At 47.3% G+C, this 16,555-nt stretch overlaps 1 protein-coding gene across 2 annotated transcripts; it reads right to left on the bottom strand.

Annotated features, from left to right (window-relative positions):
- Positions 1–1,294: 1,294 nt before the first annotated feature.
- On the bottom strand, positions 1,295–16,186 carry LOC131288430 (1-phosphatidylinositol 4,5-bisphosphate phosphodiesterase). 2 transcript variants are annotated; one of them, XM_058317561.1, is made up of 10 exons: positions 15,949–16,186; positions 15,701–15,760; positions 13,397–13,534; positions 11,274–11,353; positions 6,597–6,673; positions 6,366–6,525; positions 6,121–6,287; positions 3,771–6,040; positions 3,598–3,687; positions 1,295–1,757 (listed from the first exon to the last, which is right to left on the bottom strand). In XM_058317561.1, the coding sequence occupies exons 1-10, from the start codon at positions 16,117–16,119 to the stop codon at positions 1,689–1,691; spliced, it is 3,282 nt and encodes a 1,093-aa protein (XP_058173544.1). In that variant the 5' UTR covers positions 16,120–16,186; the 3' UTR covers positions 1,295–1,688. The 2 variants fall into 2 exon arrangements, with proteins under 2 accessions (XP_058173544.1, XP_058173545.1); XM_058317562.1 differs by lacking the exon at positions 11,274–11,353 and adding an exon at positions 9,141–9,220.
- Between the last annotated feature and the right edge of the window lie 369 nt (positions 16,187–16,555).

The following is a 16,555-nucleotide window of genomic DNA, read 5'->3' as shown; positions in this document are numbered from 1 at the left end:
GGACACTGAGACGACGAGATCAACCTCCCAGATCCAGTTCCGTGGCATTGGAGAGGAATTCCGGTTCGGTTGTCTCGAAATAGGCACTAATATGACTCTCATTCGCATTGCGTTCGTTTGCGCACACAGGATTGCACGTTCATTCGTTAGATTTGGGTGTACGTGTTTTAAATGTTGCTAATTTGCTTACGAACATTGAAAAGTGCTAGTTATATAGCATTCAACGCCGGAAAGGTTGAAACACGCACGTTTAACGGATTTCTAAACAACAGAGTAAGTTAATCAGGTCTCACCATGGCAATGGACGCATATAGAAAGAGTGCTTGGATTCGAAACAATCTCTAGGAAAAGTTTCTTCCCTTTGCAATAACTAAATCAGCAGACATTTCCTCCATGATTCGTTTTTTTTCAGCGGGCGCGCGATTCTGTCGAAAAGACAAGAGAACTCAACTTTTTACTACTTAATAATTTTGATTAGAACATAATACAAGTATTGTTTGACAAGTTAACAGCGTGTTTCATACCTTCATACTGCTACTTTGGGTGTAATTTGGTATCAATTGCCTCATCTTTGTTCCGTGGCTCTTACTAAAAGGTAACTGGTCAATGATTTTCAATCGGTTTCCTAATGTTTCTTGCTTTTTTCACATGCAACAAGTTCACTGGTCCTTCTAACAAATGAAAATCAATCAATCAAAGAGATTGTACAATTTGGATATCTGTTTCTGTTTCATTCGCGTTGTTTTCGAGCGATGTTTGATTTCTTTTCCTTTTTATTGTTTATTGGATTTCTCTAGGATTGATTTTATCAAGTGCATGGCCTGTCCTTGGTATAGAATAAAATTGCTAGCGACAATCAATTTGTCCTTTCACAAAATCGGAAACTCAAGCGAATGGTATAGAAGGAACGATTCCTCTAGAAAATGTTCATTCTCAATTGACTTTTTTTCGATAATGCCCGATCGCAAATAAATTAAACTGATCTACTAACACTAAAGAGCTACAGCCAATCAAAGTGTTTTTAGACATATTCTCATTAACAAAGTAATTTAGCAAACAGCAAAAAGAACTATAACATTCAGGCAAATGGAAAACATGTGACTATAAAAAAGGCAAGAAAATGTGTTCTCGCTGATCGCTATAATTGTTCTTTCGCTTTGGTTTTCTCTTCCTTAGACCTCTTAGATTATGTGTATATGTTTGTATGGATTTTAAGTTTACATATGTATGTGATTTGGACAAATGCATTGCACATCGCTATTGTTCACCCACGTGGCGCGTGGACAGTTTTCCCTGCTGCGATAGGACCTTTCAGCCATGAACAACCATGAACGAAGGTAACTGTTGGGTTGCCGGTATCGGTATTATCGGTTCATAAACTGTATAGGGTGGATACTGGACGTAAATACACTCTCCTTGATGCCTTCCTTCCCGGTAGTTACAACAATCCGGTACGATAACTAGTTGGTTCTTTAACATAAACTAAATAAAAACAAAATAGCTAGCTGGAGATCCGTGGCGGCTTGCCACGACGCACAACATCACAAACGATTCTTTAGGTCCTTCAGGTCCACAACCCCGCCGAAACTCTCAAGCCGTTATCCTTATTTCTGTATGACCACCGTTCAGCCTTCGATCTACGATCCAGGATATGATTGGAGGATTGAGATCCGGACGTTCCGGTCGGTTTAGGCGAAAAACTCGTACTTCGATGCCAGCTTGTATTCCTCTTCGTCCACTTTGTACATTTCGATGAGCTGCGTTTTATGGAGAGGAAAAGAAAAGATTTTAATTTTGATTGTTCCTTTCCGTTCGATCGGTTTGGGCGGATGATAGTGGTTAGTAAAGCAGCTTATTTTCCCGGTTGCTAGGATAGAACTCGATTTTTGTGGTGGCGGCTTTTTCCACATTTCAGCTAGTATGGTAGTTGGTCACTTTTTCCGACTGGAGTATCGAATTAAACCGTCTTAAGAGCCCCCCAGGGAGCAGACAAACTAATTATTAAAGGTTAAATACAAAAGAATCTATTTTGAAACATAGAGAAGATGTTTAAACGTTTCAGGAGGATTGGAAATAAACAGTTTAAAATATATATTGATATAAGCGTGATTTCCTACCGTTGATACTGTGCGTATGCAAATCCATAAAACATGGCCATATTACTTAAAAGAAGATGCTGAACAAGCAGTATGACATTATAGAAAGAGACAAACTTGTTTATCCTTTAAAAAATTAAAACAACAAAGTGAGTCGAAGCAAGAATGAAAGAAAGCGATTAGTAGAGAGTAGAAACAACAAAAGTACAACATAAAAATAGAAAAATATAGCTTACATTGACTAAATAATACTTTTTTGCATTCAGCACGAATCAGAAAGCGTCCACTAAAGGCGCGCTGCTTTATGCATTTTCCTTTGGAGCGGCATCAATGCGAAGGTGGGTTCTCAGGAGCAAATGCAGGGACAGTCGGCCCTCTGTTTGGCGTTCTCTCGTTTCGCCTCTTCGATGGTGTTCAGTCGGAGCAGATGCTGCGCCGATGGCGGAGGAATGGTTGACACGCTCCGGAACGCAGCAACGGGTGGTGCCGGGGCTGGGGCTGCCTTGTTGTTCGATCCCGCGACGGCGTTCGGGCCGGTGAGTGATGCCGTGCTTGCCGACGACTTGGCCATCAGCTGCTCGGCATCAATACTAGCGCTACTATCACTACCTATAAGCCTACTTCCGTTTTCCGACAGCTGATGTGGAAAGTTTGTGCGGTTTTGTGCGTGAGTTTTTTTTGGTAACGCATTCGACAAAAAAAAAATCGATTGAAATGGTACAAAAGAAAAAAACAAAATTAACGATGCTCGTTTTTTTGAAACTGTATCAATGGAATCACAAACACATAGAAAAATATATGTAAACGAAAAAGGCAACAAGCCACAAAACAGGCAAAGTAGTAACAACAAATATGGGAAATAAAATTAGACTAATGCAAAGTAATACTAAAATGAGTAAATTACAACTAATAAAACATAAAAAGAAGAGGAACCGAAAAGCACAAAACAAAACAAACAAACTTATGAATAAATACAACGTACGAGGGAACGTTTCGAATTGGAAGCTAATGGGGCAAACATCTGCTCTCACTATTTGGGTCCTGGAAAATTCGAACTACACATGCACTACACAGGCGCAGCCTACTACGCAACTACTATCACTCTGTCTATAATGCCTACTCGATGACTCGAATGCAAACGAATCTGGTAACCACTGAAACGTTATACCACGGAACAGAAATTCACTTTTCCGCGCCACGGCAGCGAGCGGCACGGGTCACGGTTGGTTTTGATTTTGGTGAAAACGTTATTATTGCGCTTTTTGAAAGGAAGATGAAAGAGGATGGACGTGGAAACACGAGGAGCATACAACAGCACGATTTACATAGCGAAGATCCGAGGGGGGGTGGATTGGCCGGCAAAAGATGGTGAAGGAATTTGTTTCAACACGAACTGAACAGAACGAACGATGCGCTATACAACGGTTTCGATCGTCACGATCTCCCGGCCAGCGCCACCAACCACCAAACCACCCATCAGACCGTTGGGGGACTGGGATACCTTTTGCACATCGTTCGCCAGCTCCTCCAGCTGCTTGTCGTGGGTGACCTTTAGCTTTTCCTTCTCCCGGTTCTGCTTGATGGTGGCAGTCTGGAAAAGGAAGAAATGGCCCGTGAGATTCACCGTTGGGTCTTTCAAAGCACAGACGTGTAGTGTGTACTGTGCAAAGTTACCTTTTTCTCGTCCATGAACCGCTTGATATTGTTTTGCTTTTTCTCGCGCAACCGTCGATCCTTCTCGCCCTTGGTCTTGAGTGTTTTGTCGTTCGCCACCTCCTTCGAAGTCTCGACCGAGATCTTCGCCTGGCGGCTGTTTAGCTCTTTGATTTCGCGCTCGTGCTTCGCCTCGAGCTGCTTCATTTGGGCGGCCTGTGTCGTCTCCATCAGCTTGCGAAGGATGTCCTGCTGGTCGGCGAGCTGCTGCTTGAGTAGGTCCCATTCCTCCTTCTTGTGCCGCTCGGCCATCTCCGTCCACTGGGCGTTCTGCTCCTGGATCAGCTTGCGCACGGCCGGATCCGCCTTGATCTCCTCCTTGCTCTTGCCTTTGATCAGCCGCTCGATCGCAGCGTTCTGTTGCTTCTGCACGCCCGCCCGCTCCTTCGCGTGCTTCTTCTTGACCGCGTCGAGTTCCTTCTGCTGCTTCTTGGCCGTCTTCTGGAAGCCCTTCTCCTGGCGCAGCGAGTCGACCGTGATCGGATCGAACACGAGCGGCGGCTCCGTTACCTTCTGCTCGTCGCGCTTCGCCTGATCGTCCTTGTCCTTCTTGCCCGTCTCCTCGATGCCCATCGCCTTCATGTTGTCGGAGCGCTCCTTGGCTGCGCCCATGAACGCTCGCGGATCGGATAGCGCGTCCATAAAGTCCTCGAACCCGTCCGGCACGTAGATCTTTAGCTCGATGTTACAGAACAGCATCGGCAGCGACATCGGGAAGTTGGCCTCGGTACGCAGCGAAATGTGCCGGTAGCCGCCTTGCAACCCATCCAGCGGCAGGATACGCTGTCCTAGCAGCTTACCGTTCTCGTCGTACACGCCGAATCGCAGCACGGCCAGATCGGGCAGCACCACCTTACGGAACAGGAATGGTTCCTCGTTGTACACCGGATTGAGACCGTTCGCCGGCACCATACGCGTCCGGAACTCCTTGCGCACCGTATCCGACGGCAGTCCGTACATGTCCACCTCGACGTACGTGCCCACCTTCTTGTCGGACAAGAACTGGCCGGCGATGACCTGCACGGCACAGGAAGCCGCAATCACCCCATCGACCGGTGCGTCCGCGAACGGATCGAAGCTACGGTCCGCGCGTCGCATGAAGTCCGGCTTCAGCAGATACCCGCAGTTCCCGTTGTACTCGAACTTGCCCTGGTTCAGCTGCATCGGCAGATCGGACGTCTGGAAGTTGAGCGACACCATCTGGCAGCCGGCGTTCCAGAACACCTGCGGCATGTAGTTGGACGAGTCGGCCCGCGTGCCCTTCGGGTAGATGCGCGACATCTGGCGCTTGTTGTAGTTCACGAACTCGATCGCCTGCGACTTCAGCAGGTTCATGCCGGTCGTCTCGGCGAACGACGACATGTTGTGGTGCACGTTCTTCTTCTCCGCGTAGTCGAACGACTGGAACTTGACCGGCTGCGCGTAGTTCACCATCGACGACAGCCACGGGTGCACGTTGGTCGTCGAGCCGGTGTACTGGATTGGTGGGGCCTCTGGATCGCCCCCGTCCTGCGAGGCAGCTGCCGCCGCCACCGGAGCCACCGCGGCCGCCGTCGGAGCGCCCCCCGCCGCCGCCAGCTCTTCGATCTTCTTCACATCGACCGCACTGGCGTCCTCCTTGTCCTCGTCCTCGATCACGAACTCGCCCTGCAGGAACAGCTCCAGCTCCTTCTTCTCCACCTCCGTCTTCAGCCGTTTGTTCTTGATGAGAATCTTGCGCTTGAGTAACGAGGGCGGCGGTAGCGGTGCGCCCGGCTCGAGCGGGTAGTCCGGCAACTGCTCCTTCAGCAGCAGATCGCCCAGAATCTCGTCGCAGTACTTGGCCAGCTTGTACTGCTGCGACTTGCAGCAGTGGTTCTCGAACGACAGGATCACCGGGTAGTCCGAGGTAACGAAGGCCGTGTCGCGCAGCGCGTAGATCACGTCCTTGAACAGGATGTCCGTGCACATCGCCATACCGTGCGTGATGATCGGCTCCTCGTCCTCACCCTTGCCGTCCCAGCAGTCCAGCTCGACGCACCGACATCCGGCCAGCAGCGTCTGGCGGTACATCTCCACCGAGCTCTTGCCACCGAACTGCCGCCCGGACAGGTACGTGTTGTGGGACGAGTTGATGTAGTAATGCGACAGCGGCTGGTCCATGTCCATATAGATGTCGAGCCGATCGAGAAACACCGGCGCATTCTCGTCCGACATCAGGTACCGAATGAGTCCATCTTTGGTGAGTGTTTCTATATTGAGGGTTTGGAGGATAAAAACATGAGTCATGAGGGTTCACTGCCACTTCCAGAAAAAAAGACCCAGCACATACTTGCTTCACGCGCCTCATCGTTCTGCTCGTACATGTTGATGATTTCCAGTGCTCGCTTCTCGTCGTACAGCGGGTAGAGGATTTCGTTCAGGCGCGGATCGCGCTGCTTCTCGTTCAGGAAGTTAATAAATTGGTCCAGGTTGATCGAATTCGCCTTTCCCTGCGTTCTGTTTCGGGCGGGGGGTCGGGAAAAGGGGTAGATAAATACACAGTTCTTTACGCCAAAACTCCCTAGCTCTACTCACATCGAGCGGAACAGCTCTTCGATGTCGTTGCGGGGACAGATTTTGTGGTACAGCTCGTAGAACTTTTCGAACGTAAAGTCAGCCTTCTCGATCGAGTCGTTCTTACCGCTCGGCAGCCCCAGGTCGGCCAGGATCTGATAGATAAGCTTTTCCGTTTTTCCTACGGAAGATACGGAGAATCGTTTTGAGAGCACTGCACTTGAGGTGGACGATTTCAACAACGATGCTTACCGGAAGCGAATGTACGGGCGACCACTTTGACCGGAACTTTTCCCCGCGGATCGACTAGAAATCCGAGCCGCATCCAACTGGAGGATCGAGGTGAATGTGTTGTAAAAGAAAAGAGATGTAGGTGAGCGAGTTTATATTTCCTGTTTACAGTAGGATGTTTCAATAAGGTGAAATCAAGCAAGAAACAACTTTAAAACTTACTAACTATTAATTATTACTGTTAACAAACACTAACATAAGCATCAAATGATAATCATGCATGAAAATAAGAAGTAGTTAGTACCAGGATAAAAAAATTAAAAAGAGGAATCAAAATGTTACAGGAATTTTGAAGCCTGAATAATCAATAGACTGAGAATAAAGTGGCAATGAAAGCGAGAACATAGATTGAGCGAATAGCAAATTATAACTTCTTGATTTCAAATCAAAGAATCTAAGTATAACAATAAATAAAATGCGTACAGAAAATCTCGGAACAGGAACATGGTTGCTACTTATAAATAACTTATATTTTTTACACCAACTTTTATGATGAAACGCATCAATTTAATCGTAAGGATCAATCTAATAAATATTATGTAACGTTACACGTTGACAATCTCGTGTTGGAACCGTCCCGGGTGGGCGATATGTTTGTTCAATGTCCGCCGGCAACACTCGACACCCGCCGATAATAATACACATCTCCGGGGGCCGGGTGTTGGCACAATGTTGGCCGCCCAATCGCTATGATAGCCTCCTACCACCCTCCTCACCCCATCCTTAGCCTACGACACTGTCGTCGATGTTGCGCCTGCAATCAACGCTTGTACAACACAATGGGTTGAATTAGGGCGTGCTCGGTGTTTGGCCACTCCGGCCCGACGGTCAGTCAGCTGCAGCCACTTTGCATCGTGTAGAAGGGTAGTTTCGGGATAATCGGGTCGTGCTTCCCGGCCCGAGTGAAACGCCTTTTTGTGCTCCACTTGAGGTGCTCTGACCTTGTGGAGCAGTTTGTGCCGGGGTAATGGTATGGTTCGCTTTCTCGTTTTATTAGTAGATAATTTATGGTTCATCTTTATTGTATGCCTTTGGTTCCATCCGGTGGATGAATATTTCAATGCAGGGATTAGGTTCTTCATTACAGTCACGTGTTTGGTTACTCCAGTAGATGTAATATTAACCTCCTTATTTATTGATCACCATGTCTAAGCTGCAACGATCTTATACAAACTACACACTTTCTAATTGATTCTACTGGAGTTAACGTGCCTGTTCGTAAGAAAACGATTTAATCGAGTGACAATTGAAATCTCCGTTCGTTAAGCACGCGTTCGATTGCCTTCGATCAATTCACACCTGACACAATATGTGCACACAGCTCGGCTCAGGTTCGTGCCACGTGTGGAGGTGAGAACAAACAAAAAATTATCATACATAAATATTGCAAGAAACAACCACCGTGTGTTCGCACCATGAGATGTAAGCGGGGCGCGGTTTAATTGAGTAGTCAAACAGGGCATAATAGTTATATTAGCCCCAGGGAATGTTCAACAAGTTCTTGCGTGTCCAGATAAATGATAATCCGAACGATTCTGAGTCGTATTTACATCAGTAAATCACTAGCACGAGAACGATGATTAATAAATAAAAGTATCGCAGAAGATAAGGTTGTCGTGGTGAGCTGTTCTGGAGAAAGCAACGGCAACAACGTCAAGTGCATAACGCCGGCTCATGCCGTCGATGGAGGCGCATGGTGGACGGTGGTATCGGAAGCGCATTTAACGTAACGCTGCTCGCAAACAAGACGCGTCTAAATTGCTTAAGTGCGCCATATCAAACGTGGTGCAGCGGCACACATTCGCGTTCTGCTGGTCCCCCGGGACGAGTAATTTAATTCGATTCCCACCCAGCGGGCCGCCTTCCCCTCCCCCTTCGCGCCCCCACACGGTCGGTGCAGTCCGTGAAAGAAGGTGCAAATTCAATTAAGTCCATCCGCACCGATTCCGTCCGTCCGTCCGTCCGTCCGTGCGATGCGCTGTGGTCAGGATGCCGCCACGATCCGGGCCCGGGTCGAGATGAAATGGATATATTTGTGGCTTTGCGAGTTCGAGGTTTCGATGGGGTTCCACTCCCATTCCCTCCCGTACTTGAAAGTCAATTTACGCAATATGCATGATTGCCTCCAAACCCTGGATGGAGCTTCGATGGGGGTTTCTTCTGCGATGCATCCGTACCACTCGAGAGATTCAGCTAAATATGTGCCAGCAGTGCCTAAATGGACTAGTATAGCCTGTTTTTGCTGTGCAATACAACTGACAACGGAAGATACGGGATGATGAACGATGCGATGAGCGATATTCTAATGAACAAAAGCGAGTCTTTTAAAGGTACGAAACGAGTTTATCGAAGTCAAATCTACAAAAAAGTTACTTTCTGGCATACCTCGGTAACAAAGTTCTAAACATAACGTCGAACGAATAAACTAGTGTCTACTACTCAACGGGGATTTAAGTAAACATCAGATAAATATGTCTCATGTACTTTCCGGTCATTGGAACTTACTGCTTCATCAAGTTCGTCCTTGGGCAAACATTGTTCATTTTACTGTTGTGTGTGATGTCACGAAGTCCTTGTTGCCAAAGCTACAACCGAGGGTAACAGAAGCATAAAAATAAACAATGGAAATAGAGGAAACTATATGAACCATGAAAAGATACACGAAATCGAACTAAATTAAAATAAGGTTGTGTACATTTGCTCGAACCAAAAGTCCATACGTCACAGAACATCGGCCGAAGTCCCCTGTTTCTCGGTGCAATGGCGGCACGGAGAGTGTGTTATTTTCCGACTTTCCGAGAAATTGTGCAATTACAACATGAACCCCCGGGTTCGGGTTCATTTACTGCCGCCTTCGTCGGCGTGCGATTCGGGTGGCCTTATCTTCCGCTCGCACGCCACATTTAGGTCAAGGCCTGTGGGAAATGAAGTGAATTACGGGACGACGACGACGGGCTGGAGCGACGTTCTCCGGGGGGTGCTGTGCTGCCAAAATAACTTCCCCGGGAAGGCGAAACGAAGGAGTGAACGACACCGAGACCAGCATCAGGCAACTGACGCATCCTTCCTTTCCTACCGGGGGAGGAGGATGGTAAATTCAACCAGACGATGACCTTACGCTGGCTAGAAGTATCCTTTTGCAGTTGAAAAGGAAATTATGTCGCAAACTTAATTACGACTGCGTTTGCTGGGTGGTTATTTTTCCTCATGGTTCAACAACATGCAAGATATGCTATAATTAATTGAGGTCTTTCTGAGTTGTTCGAAATAGAAGGTATTTATAAAGTGCAACCGAGGTGTTTACATGTTTTTGAACTTTTCTGAGCTATTTTGCAAAAAAAAAAAAATCAAAGCAATCCTTGGTGAATGCCAAGATCAATAGGGCACAGATAAGCCAAGATTTATAGGGCACAGTCCTTTACTGAGAATGTGCTCAAATGAACATCGTGGAGGCAAAGGTTTTGATTATTTTTCGTTTTCGTGTACATTGTGTTGTGTTGTCACTGTTATATTCACAAGGGTTGCGTCAAGATAGAGCCGGCAGATAGTAGATTTATCGTGATCCACCGATCGATTGCTTTACTATTGTTTGCCGCCGATTATCAGAAACCAAACATTTGCATAGTTCTGCTTCCTGCTCCGCTGTGTATTGGAAGTCGTCGCGCAAAAACAAGCGTTTGAAAACGGGCCATTAAAAAAGTATGGCGCGTATTGGACGGCACGGTTGCGTACAATTTAATTTACAACACACTCCTTCCGGCAACCCGATAGTGGACGGTCTCCGTATACGGCATTGTTTTTCGTGCCTTGCAAGAGTTTCCCAGCACGTCGCCGACGATGGGAGTGGCGGCAGATGTAGTTGAATTTTTCCCATTAAAAACCGGCACCGGCGAGTGTTGTGTGACAGATGACACACAAGCGAAAAAGAACTGCTACGGACGGATTATCGAATAATTTATTGAACACTCCCGGCAACTCTCCATTGCCATAGCCATTGTTTCAATTAAGTTCCATAAGGTCCGTCCCTCCCCGCCACAACCCGGGAGTGTGGGAAATGGGGATCGTAAATACTTCCCGTGGTCCGTGTTTATGGCGAACTAGTGGAAAATTACCACCGGGGTAAAGTGTTCTTCCCCGTGCGGCACTATTTCTCGGGCGGATTTAAGTAATAAGCAAAAAAGTAGATGCGGCGCCGCACCAACGTCGGGGCGGTTCAGTTTTCCGAACTATGATTGACGCAATAAATCTTGAAAAGTGTTTTAAAACCCACTGCGTTTATCCCAGTTGCAGTTGCAATTAACGATTAAATGTGTTTTTCCTTTTATGTGTTCCCCGAGCGGAACTGCAACAAATGGATTAAGTGGGGTGTAAAGTCGAAGGAAAAGTATGTTAATCGCGGAAATGAGCTGGAGCGTTTACAACCCGGATTAGTATAGTTTTACTAGATGTGACAGAAAAAAGGCATTAGTGTGTTGGAATCGAAGCACCGTTGGATAGGAAAAACCGAATGAAAAAAGCATGCACAAAAGCATATCCCATGCACCATTGAAAATAACAAACAAATTGAAAACATGCAGAGCAAAAGAGTGGGAGAGAGAGAAAGTAGAGGAATAACGTCATCAAGACACAGGAACTTACTGCTTCTTGAGGGCGGTCATGGGGCAGAAATTGTTGGCCTTGCCGTTGTGGGTGATTTTCCGCAAACCGTCAACCCAGATCTGTGAAGCGGGAGAGAGTTGAAGAATAAGTGGAAGTCGCGGACGGTTTCAAAACGGAGCCAACATATTGACGTGAAATAGCAGGTCCACGTTTGACCCACGCGGCTGACTCATGGGCTCGGGAACTGTGACAAGGAACGCAAACTCAATTTAAATTTTCCCGGCCTGCCACGGCTCGTTTTGTAATGGGAAAACTTCCCCCCGAGGGCGACGCTTTACATGGGCTAATTAAATAGAAAAGCAGGTCTCGTCGTGCCGCACAACTTCCACTAGGCCGCACTAAGAACAAATAATTGGTTGGAAATAGTTTGTCCAACCCGTTTTGTCGCCAACATTGACAATCGTCTATAGAGCGTGGTGTGACAACGAAACTTTAATGAGTTTGAAATTCTTCCCGAAAATATGCTGTCGCAGGAGGCTTTTGCTCATCCACCTGTCAACCATTGCGCTCGAACAATTCATTCGGGACGGGGGTGTGAACTCACATACGGAAGACGAACGGGAAAAGTTTTCCCGCCTGCCAAGACCGAGGAATAATATCGTATTTTCATTGCGTTTGGAGGAAACTTTGGAGCACACTATGAAGTTTCCAACACTCCCAAAATTCGTTGTAATATTCTTGTCTGCAGCCGTTGATGACAGTTGAACGGATCGCGACATCATGTTCCGTGGGTTTCTAAAACGCCTTCAACGTCTACGTCGCAATCGTTTCCTGGAGTCGATGTCGGGACCGAAGATTGATCCGGAATTCCGGATGAATGGTTGCGCCCTCCCGTCCTCGCACCTTTCCTTCCTTCGGTCGTTATTATCGCCCGCGGGCTGGATAAAGCCGACCCCAGAGCAGAGGTTAGGTTGGAAGCCAAAGGTCACAACAACAGGGAGGGGCCCGGCCGATTACGGTCGTCGAGACGATCGGTGCGGAACGAGTTGGCCCTAGGGTCGACCACCGGAAGGCTTGGGGGCGTTCGGTTGACTGCGCAAATTATCTGCCAGTGGGTATTAATAACAGCGAGCGCCGCACGTATGATGGCAGAACGATGATGCTGATGATGATGATGATGATGGCGGCAACAAACGGGCGATGGTGGCGATGGGGCGCAATATAATATATAACAATGTTATCACTCGGAAGGCATCCTCCGCCAACACGCAGGACGGTAGCCCCCCTCCCCCCGTCGTTGGTGTTGAGCGGGAAAACCGGAAGGGGCCACAGGGTTTTCCTTCGCTTACTTTCCCTTCCGAGTGTTCGGGGCAGAGTTTCGTTACCGTAGCCGTATGTCTTGGAGTTCCGAGTTTGGTATGAAGTTCCTAGCTGTTTGCCTTCGGGCGGCGGGAAAGGTAATATTGTCGGAGTATTTAACCCCCGATGTTTGCTCTGCACATGGGTAGTGGCCAGTGCACGCTTTCCTTCCGTTGGGTCCACGAAGGTTGGTTCCAAGTCCAGGGAATTGTTATCCCCATCACGGGAGGTACAACGTGTTATAGTTCGCTTCCTTCGTCCACCATCGGTCCTGCCCCTCCCGTTGAGGTTGTTGTTCACTAATGAGCGAAACTGGAAAGTGAAGTGAACTTAATTCCCGACTCTTGGGCACGCCGGGTCCTCTCTTTCGGTGTCGCAAATTGCGTTTAATGATGGCGCACAACATTCAATCAGGTGACGCGCCGGTTGGCGCCTCGTATGTGTTGTTGCGCCACTCAATTATGGGGCTCGATCGATTTCCACCCCCGGTTTCTCATCGTAAGACGAGCCGATAATTGCACAGAGCTTGCTCCCGGGGTCCGTGGTCCCGTTTGCAACAAGTGTCCGGCAACAGGTTGGCTCCTCCTGTTGGCTTGCTGTCAAATCGGACGATCCTAACCTCCACAATTCGTCGCAGCGGGTGATTGTAGGTTTCGTCTAGCGTCTAGGCCTAAATGCAGCACCATCCAGAAAATCCCGCAGTTTCCTCTTCCAATTCCACGTGGGGAGGGTTTCCCTTGCTTTGGTGCAGCTGAAAAAGGAAACCCGGATGGTCCGGTTCGGTTCGGTTAGGGTCGACTTACCTTCGCCGTGGCCGCATCCGGACAGACGACATGCTGGTAGTTGATGTTGATGTAGTCCGTGCCCGAGCAGATGGTGAGTGATTTTTCCTCCACATTTTCACCATGCTTGTTGCACAGTTGATTGTACAGCTTCATGTCCTGTTGGAATGGTGGAGGAGGTGAAGAAACGGAAAGCTATTAGAATGTTTGGCACTGAAGGAACGGTCCGTTTCGGACACCCGGTAGCAGACAGCTCGGGACACTCTCTGGACAACATGTTGCTCACATCGTGGGGGGGTGTTTCTTATGACGTACGTTTTCAATCAACAACTGTGAGCTGTTGTATTTAAAATAAACGCTTTGAAATGAGTACACAAGATTACTCAATTTCGTGATACCAAAGGGCGTAATTGTTTTATATCACTGAAAATTTATACTACCATCAAAATTACACATTCTTTAGAACTTGCTTGAAGAGACATCATTTAAATTCATCTCATTCAGCATACAGAAAGAAAGCATCCACTGAAAACATATGAAAGGTGAAAGCAAGTAGCACTTCGGTAGCGTTGTAGTTTCACTGAAGTACAGTTTCAGCACGCTTCAAACGACATGTAAAGCGTTTTGGATGGCACTTCCGTGTTGTTTCGAGGGTTTACTTCTCCGCCCCGTGTGTGGGCCCCGGGGGTGGAGCCGGAAAAAACACCCCTCGGTTACATCAAAGAGGTGCGCGAAGGTGCACATAAATGGTAGAAGCTGCAGAAAAGCACATCTCGAGTAGCGGCACCGTACAAAAGCTCCGGTAGAGGTGGCTCCACACGAATTAAAAAAGGAAAGAAAAGGAGAGTTAGGTTACCCGCCGGGGGAAAATCCGTCCTAGAGCCGCAGTTGTTTATTTACAGTAGCTTTCTGCAATTTGGTGACGATGACTTACGCTCGATCGGATATGCTTGAGTTGTTAGTTAAAGCAGGAAGGATTCATTTCCACAGTTAAACTAACTAAATTGCCTTATGTGCTATGTTGAAATATGAAATCGTCTAAGAACTGGTTAAATCAATGTAAATTTAAATTATATTTCGATTCAAAACGATTTCCAAGTTGCTAGGCAAACAGTAAAACATGGTATGCAACGAAAGGAATATCGAATTTAGTAAAATAAAGTACATGTTAGATTGCCTCTTTGTTCATTTACTTTCTGAATTCGTTGAACGGGTTTGAAGATGGAAGGATTGTTTACAATAATTTGACTTCATTAATTGCCTTTTGTGTTATGTTTTCATGTTAAATTGGTTAAAAACTGCCCAAATAAATATAACAATGTAATCATTCTGATCGAACACTATTCGTAATCGTTCTACAAATAATTTTAAACTGGCAGATATTCTCGGCTTCCAATCCTCTTTAACGACGATGCAATTTAATTCATGTGATTTGGTCCATCGCTGGCAAAAAAAAGAGATACATACATTTGCATCAGATGAAGTGACGAACATGACTGTTTACCGTTCTAGCCATTTTGCTTTCTCATCGAACTGTTTTGCTTTATGTTTTCATCCATCCGAGGGATGGAACATCAATCTTCGTATTGCTACCGTTTAGGGTGCATTTAAAAATAAATATCGACAATACAAAAAAAAAGAACCAGCGGGAAAACAGACACAGATCGTTCGCAAATCGAACCCAGACCACCGTCATCGCATCGATTGTGGATTCGAATTGACGAACGGCTTTTAGCCCGCTGCAAAGAGAGTTCGCTTCGAAAAGCGGTTGCAATTAATACTTCCTCTCCATTCATGTCAAGTGGTTTCATTGCAGGAAAATTTAACCGAAGCAGGCCGCGGCCAGTCCCCGACACGCGGCAAATGGACCGAGGCACGTGTTTGACGTGCTTAATCCGATCTGGAGAGCGGGCCGCTTAATGGCGCGCGCCGTGGAACTAAATTAAAATATGTACGACGAGGCCCGGGCGCGGTAATGAGTTGATTTTACTCAACGTCAATTAAAATTCATATTGTTTGGCGCGGGAAAGCGTTCGGGGCCCGGGTTGAAGAGCAACGGGATATATAATACAATTATGTTACAGTTTATAGGATTACTTTGGCGCGAGATGCAAACATTGGCGGACAACAACAACTAAGCGAAGCAGGACGTTCAATCGGAGCGTTGTGAATATTTTTAACCACCATTCTACCGGATTTCCTCATCCTACGCTCTGGCGCTCCAAAAAGGATGCAGTGTATAGGTCAGTTAATTTCTTCCCTCCGCCTCACACTTCGGCCCAGAAGCATCCCACGTCAATAAGACGTCGACGACAGAACACTCACCTTTGGCATTCCGCCCGCTCTGATATCGCTGACTTGGCATAATTCAATAACGTCACCTTCCTGCGGGGGCGTGATGGGAAAAGAAAAAGAAAAAGAGAGGAAGTTGAGTTGAAGAACGAGAAACTTGACGGCCCGGGGCCACGTGCACCAGGGCACGTGGGCACGTGGAGCTCGTGGCGAAAACTGGCGAAAAAGGAAAAGCGAAGTGAAAATGGCAAATGGCAGGAAAAGGGGAACCTGGAACTTACCCGGCCCTCGCTTTTCCAGTAGATGAAGAACCCGTACTCGTCCACCTTGAACGTGCAGTTCGGCTCGAGCTCGTTGTTGTCCTTCTCCTCCGTCCACCGGTCGAACACGCATCCTGTCAGCAGCGGCTCCGGCACCGAAATTTGCCAGTTGAACTCGAACTTCTTCGTCATCGTGCGGCGGGCGGGCGGGCGGTTGGGTTCAGAACGGAAATGCACACACTCCTACACAGCCCGCACAGGCGAGAGAGGACGGGAAACACTTTCCTTGCGTGGCCGCTCGCGGGAGGAGCTCCGATGGCGCTGCTCACGTTACGTTTGTTTATCTGCAAGCGTGCAAGTGGAAGGAAGAAGAAAGTAAGCATTTAGAGAAAGCATTACCCGGAAGTGGCGGGGGAAATCTTGAGTGAGAGTGAAAACCGGGAAAACAACAGACTAATGGAAGAGAATGGGAGGACAATTTTCTGCCCGAAGAAAGCAACGAAAGGAGTAAACAGCAGAAGTATAATTTAATTTCGCCACTATCCTTCGAGCTCGCGCGGTTGATGAAAATAGTTCCACAATTGTCCCCGTCGCATCCGAGAGTTGGAAAAACGTGATGCTTTGTAGA

The sequence above is a fragment of the Anopheles ziemanni genome, chromosome 3 (genome assembly GCF_943734765.1).
Source record: "Anopheles ziemanni chromosome 3, idAnoZiCoDA_A2_x.2, whole genome shotgun sequence".
In the NCBI taxonomy this organism is placed as follows: domain Eukaryota; kingdom Metazoa; phylum Arthropoda; class Insecta; order Diptera; family Culicidae; genus Anopheles; species Anopheles ziemanni.
The sequence above is the reverse complement of the archived record's forward strand: the minus strand, read 5'-3'. Positions and strand labels throughout refer to the sequence as shown.

Bases quoted from the DNA above. Each gene is read 5' to 3' on its own strand.
- LOC131288430 (XM_058317561.1), bottom strand. From the start codon at position 16,119: ATGACGAAGAAGTTCGAGTTCAACTGGCAAATTTCGGTGCCGGAGCCG. The intron at 6,674-11,273 runs GTAAGTTCCTGT...TCGATCCTCCAG, and splicing joins ATGACCGCCCTCAAGAAGCA to TTGGATGCGGCTCGGATTTC. The intron at 6,288-6,365 runs GTGAGTAGAGCT...CGCCCGAAACAG, and splicing joins GAAGAGCTGTTCCGCTCGAT to AACGCAGGGAAAGGCGAATT.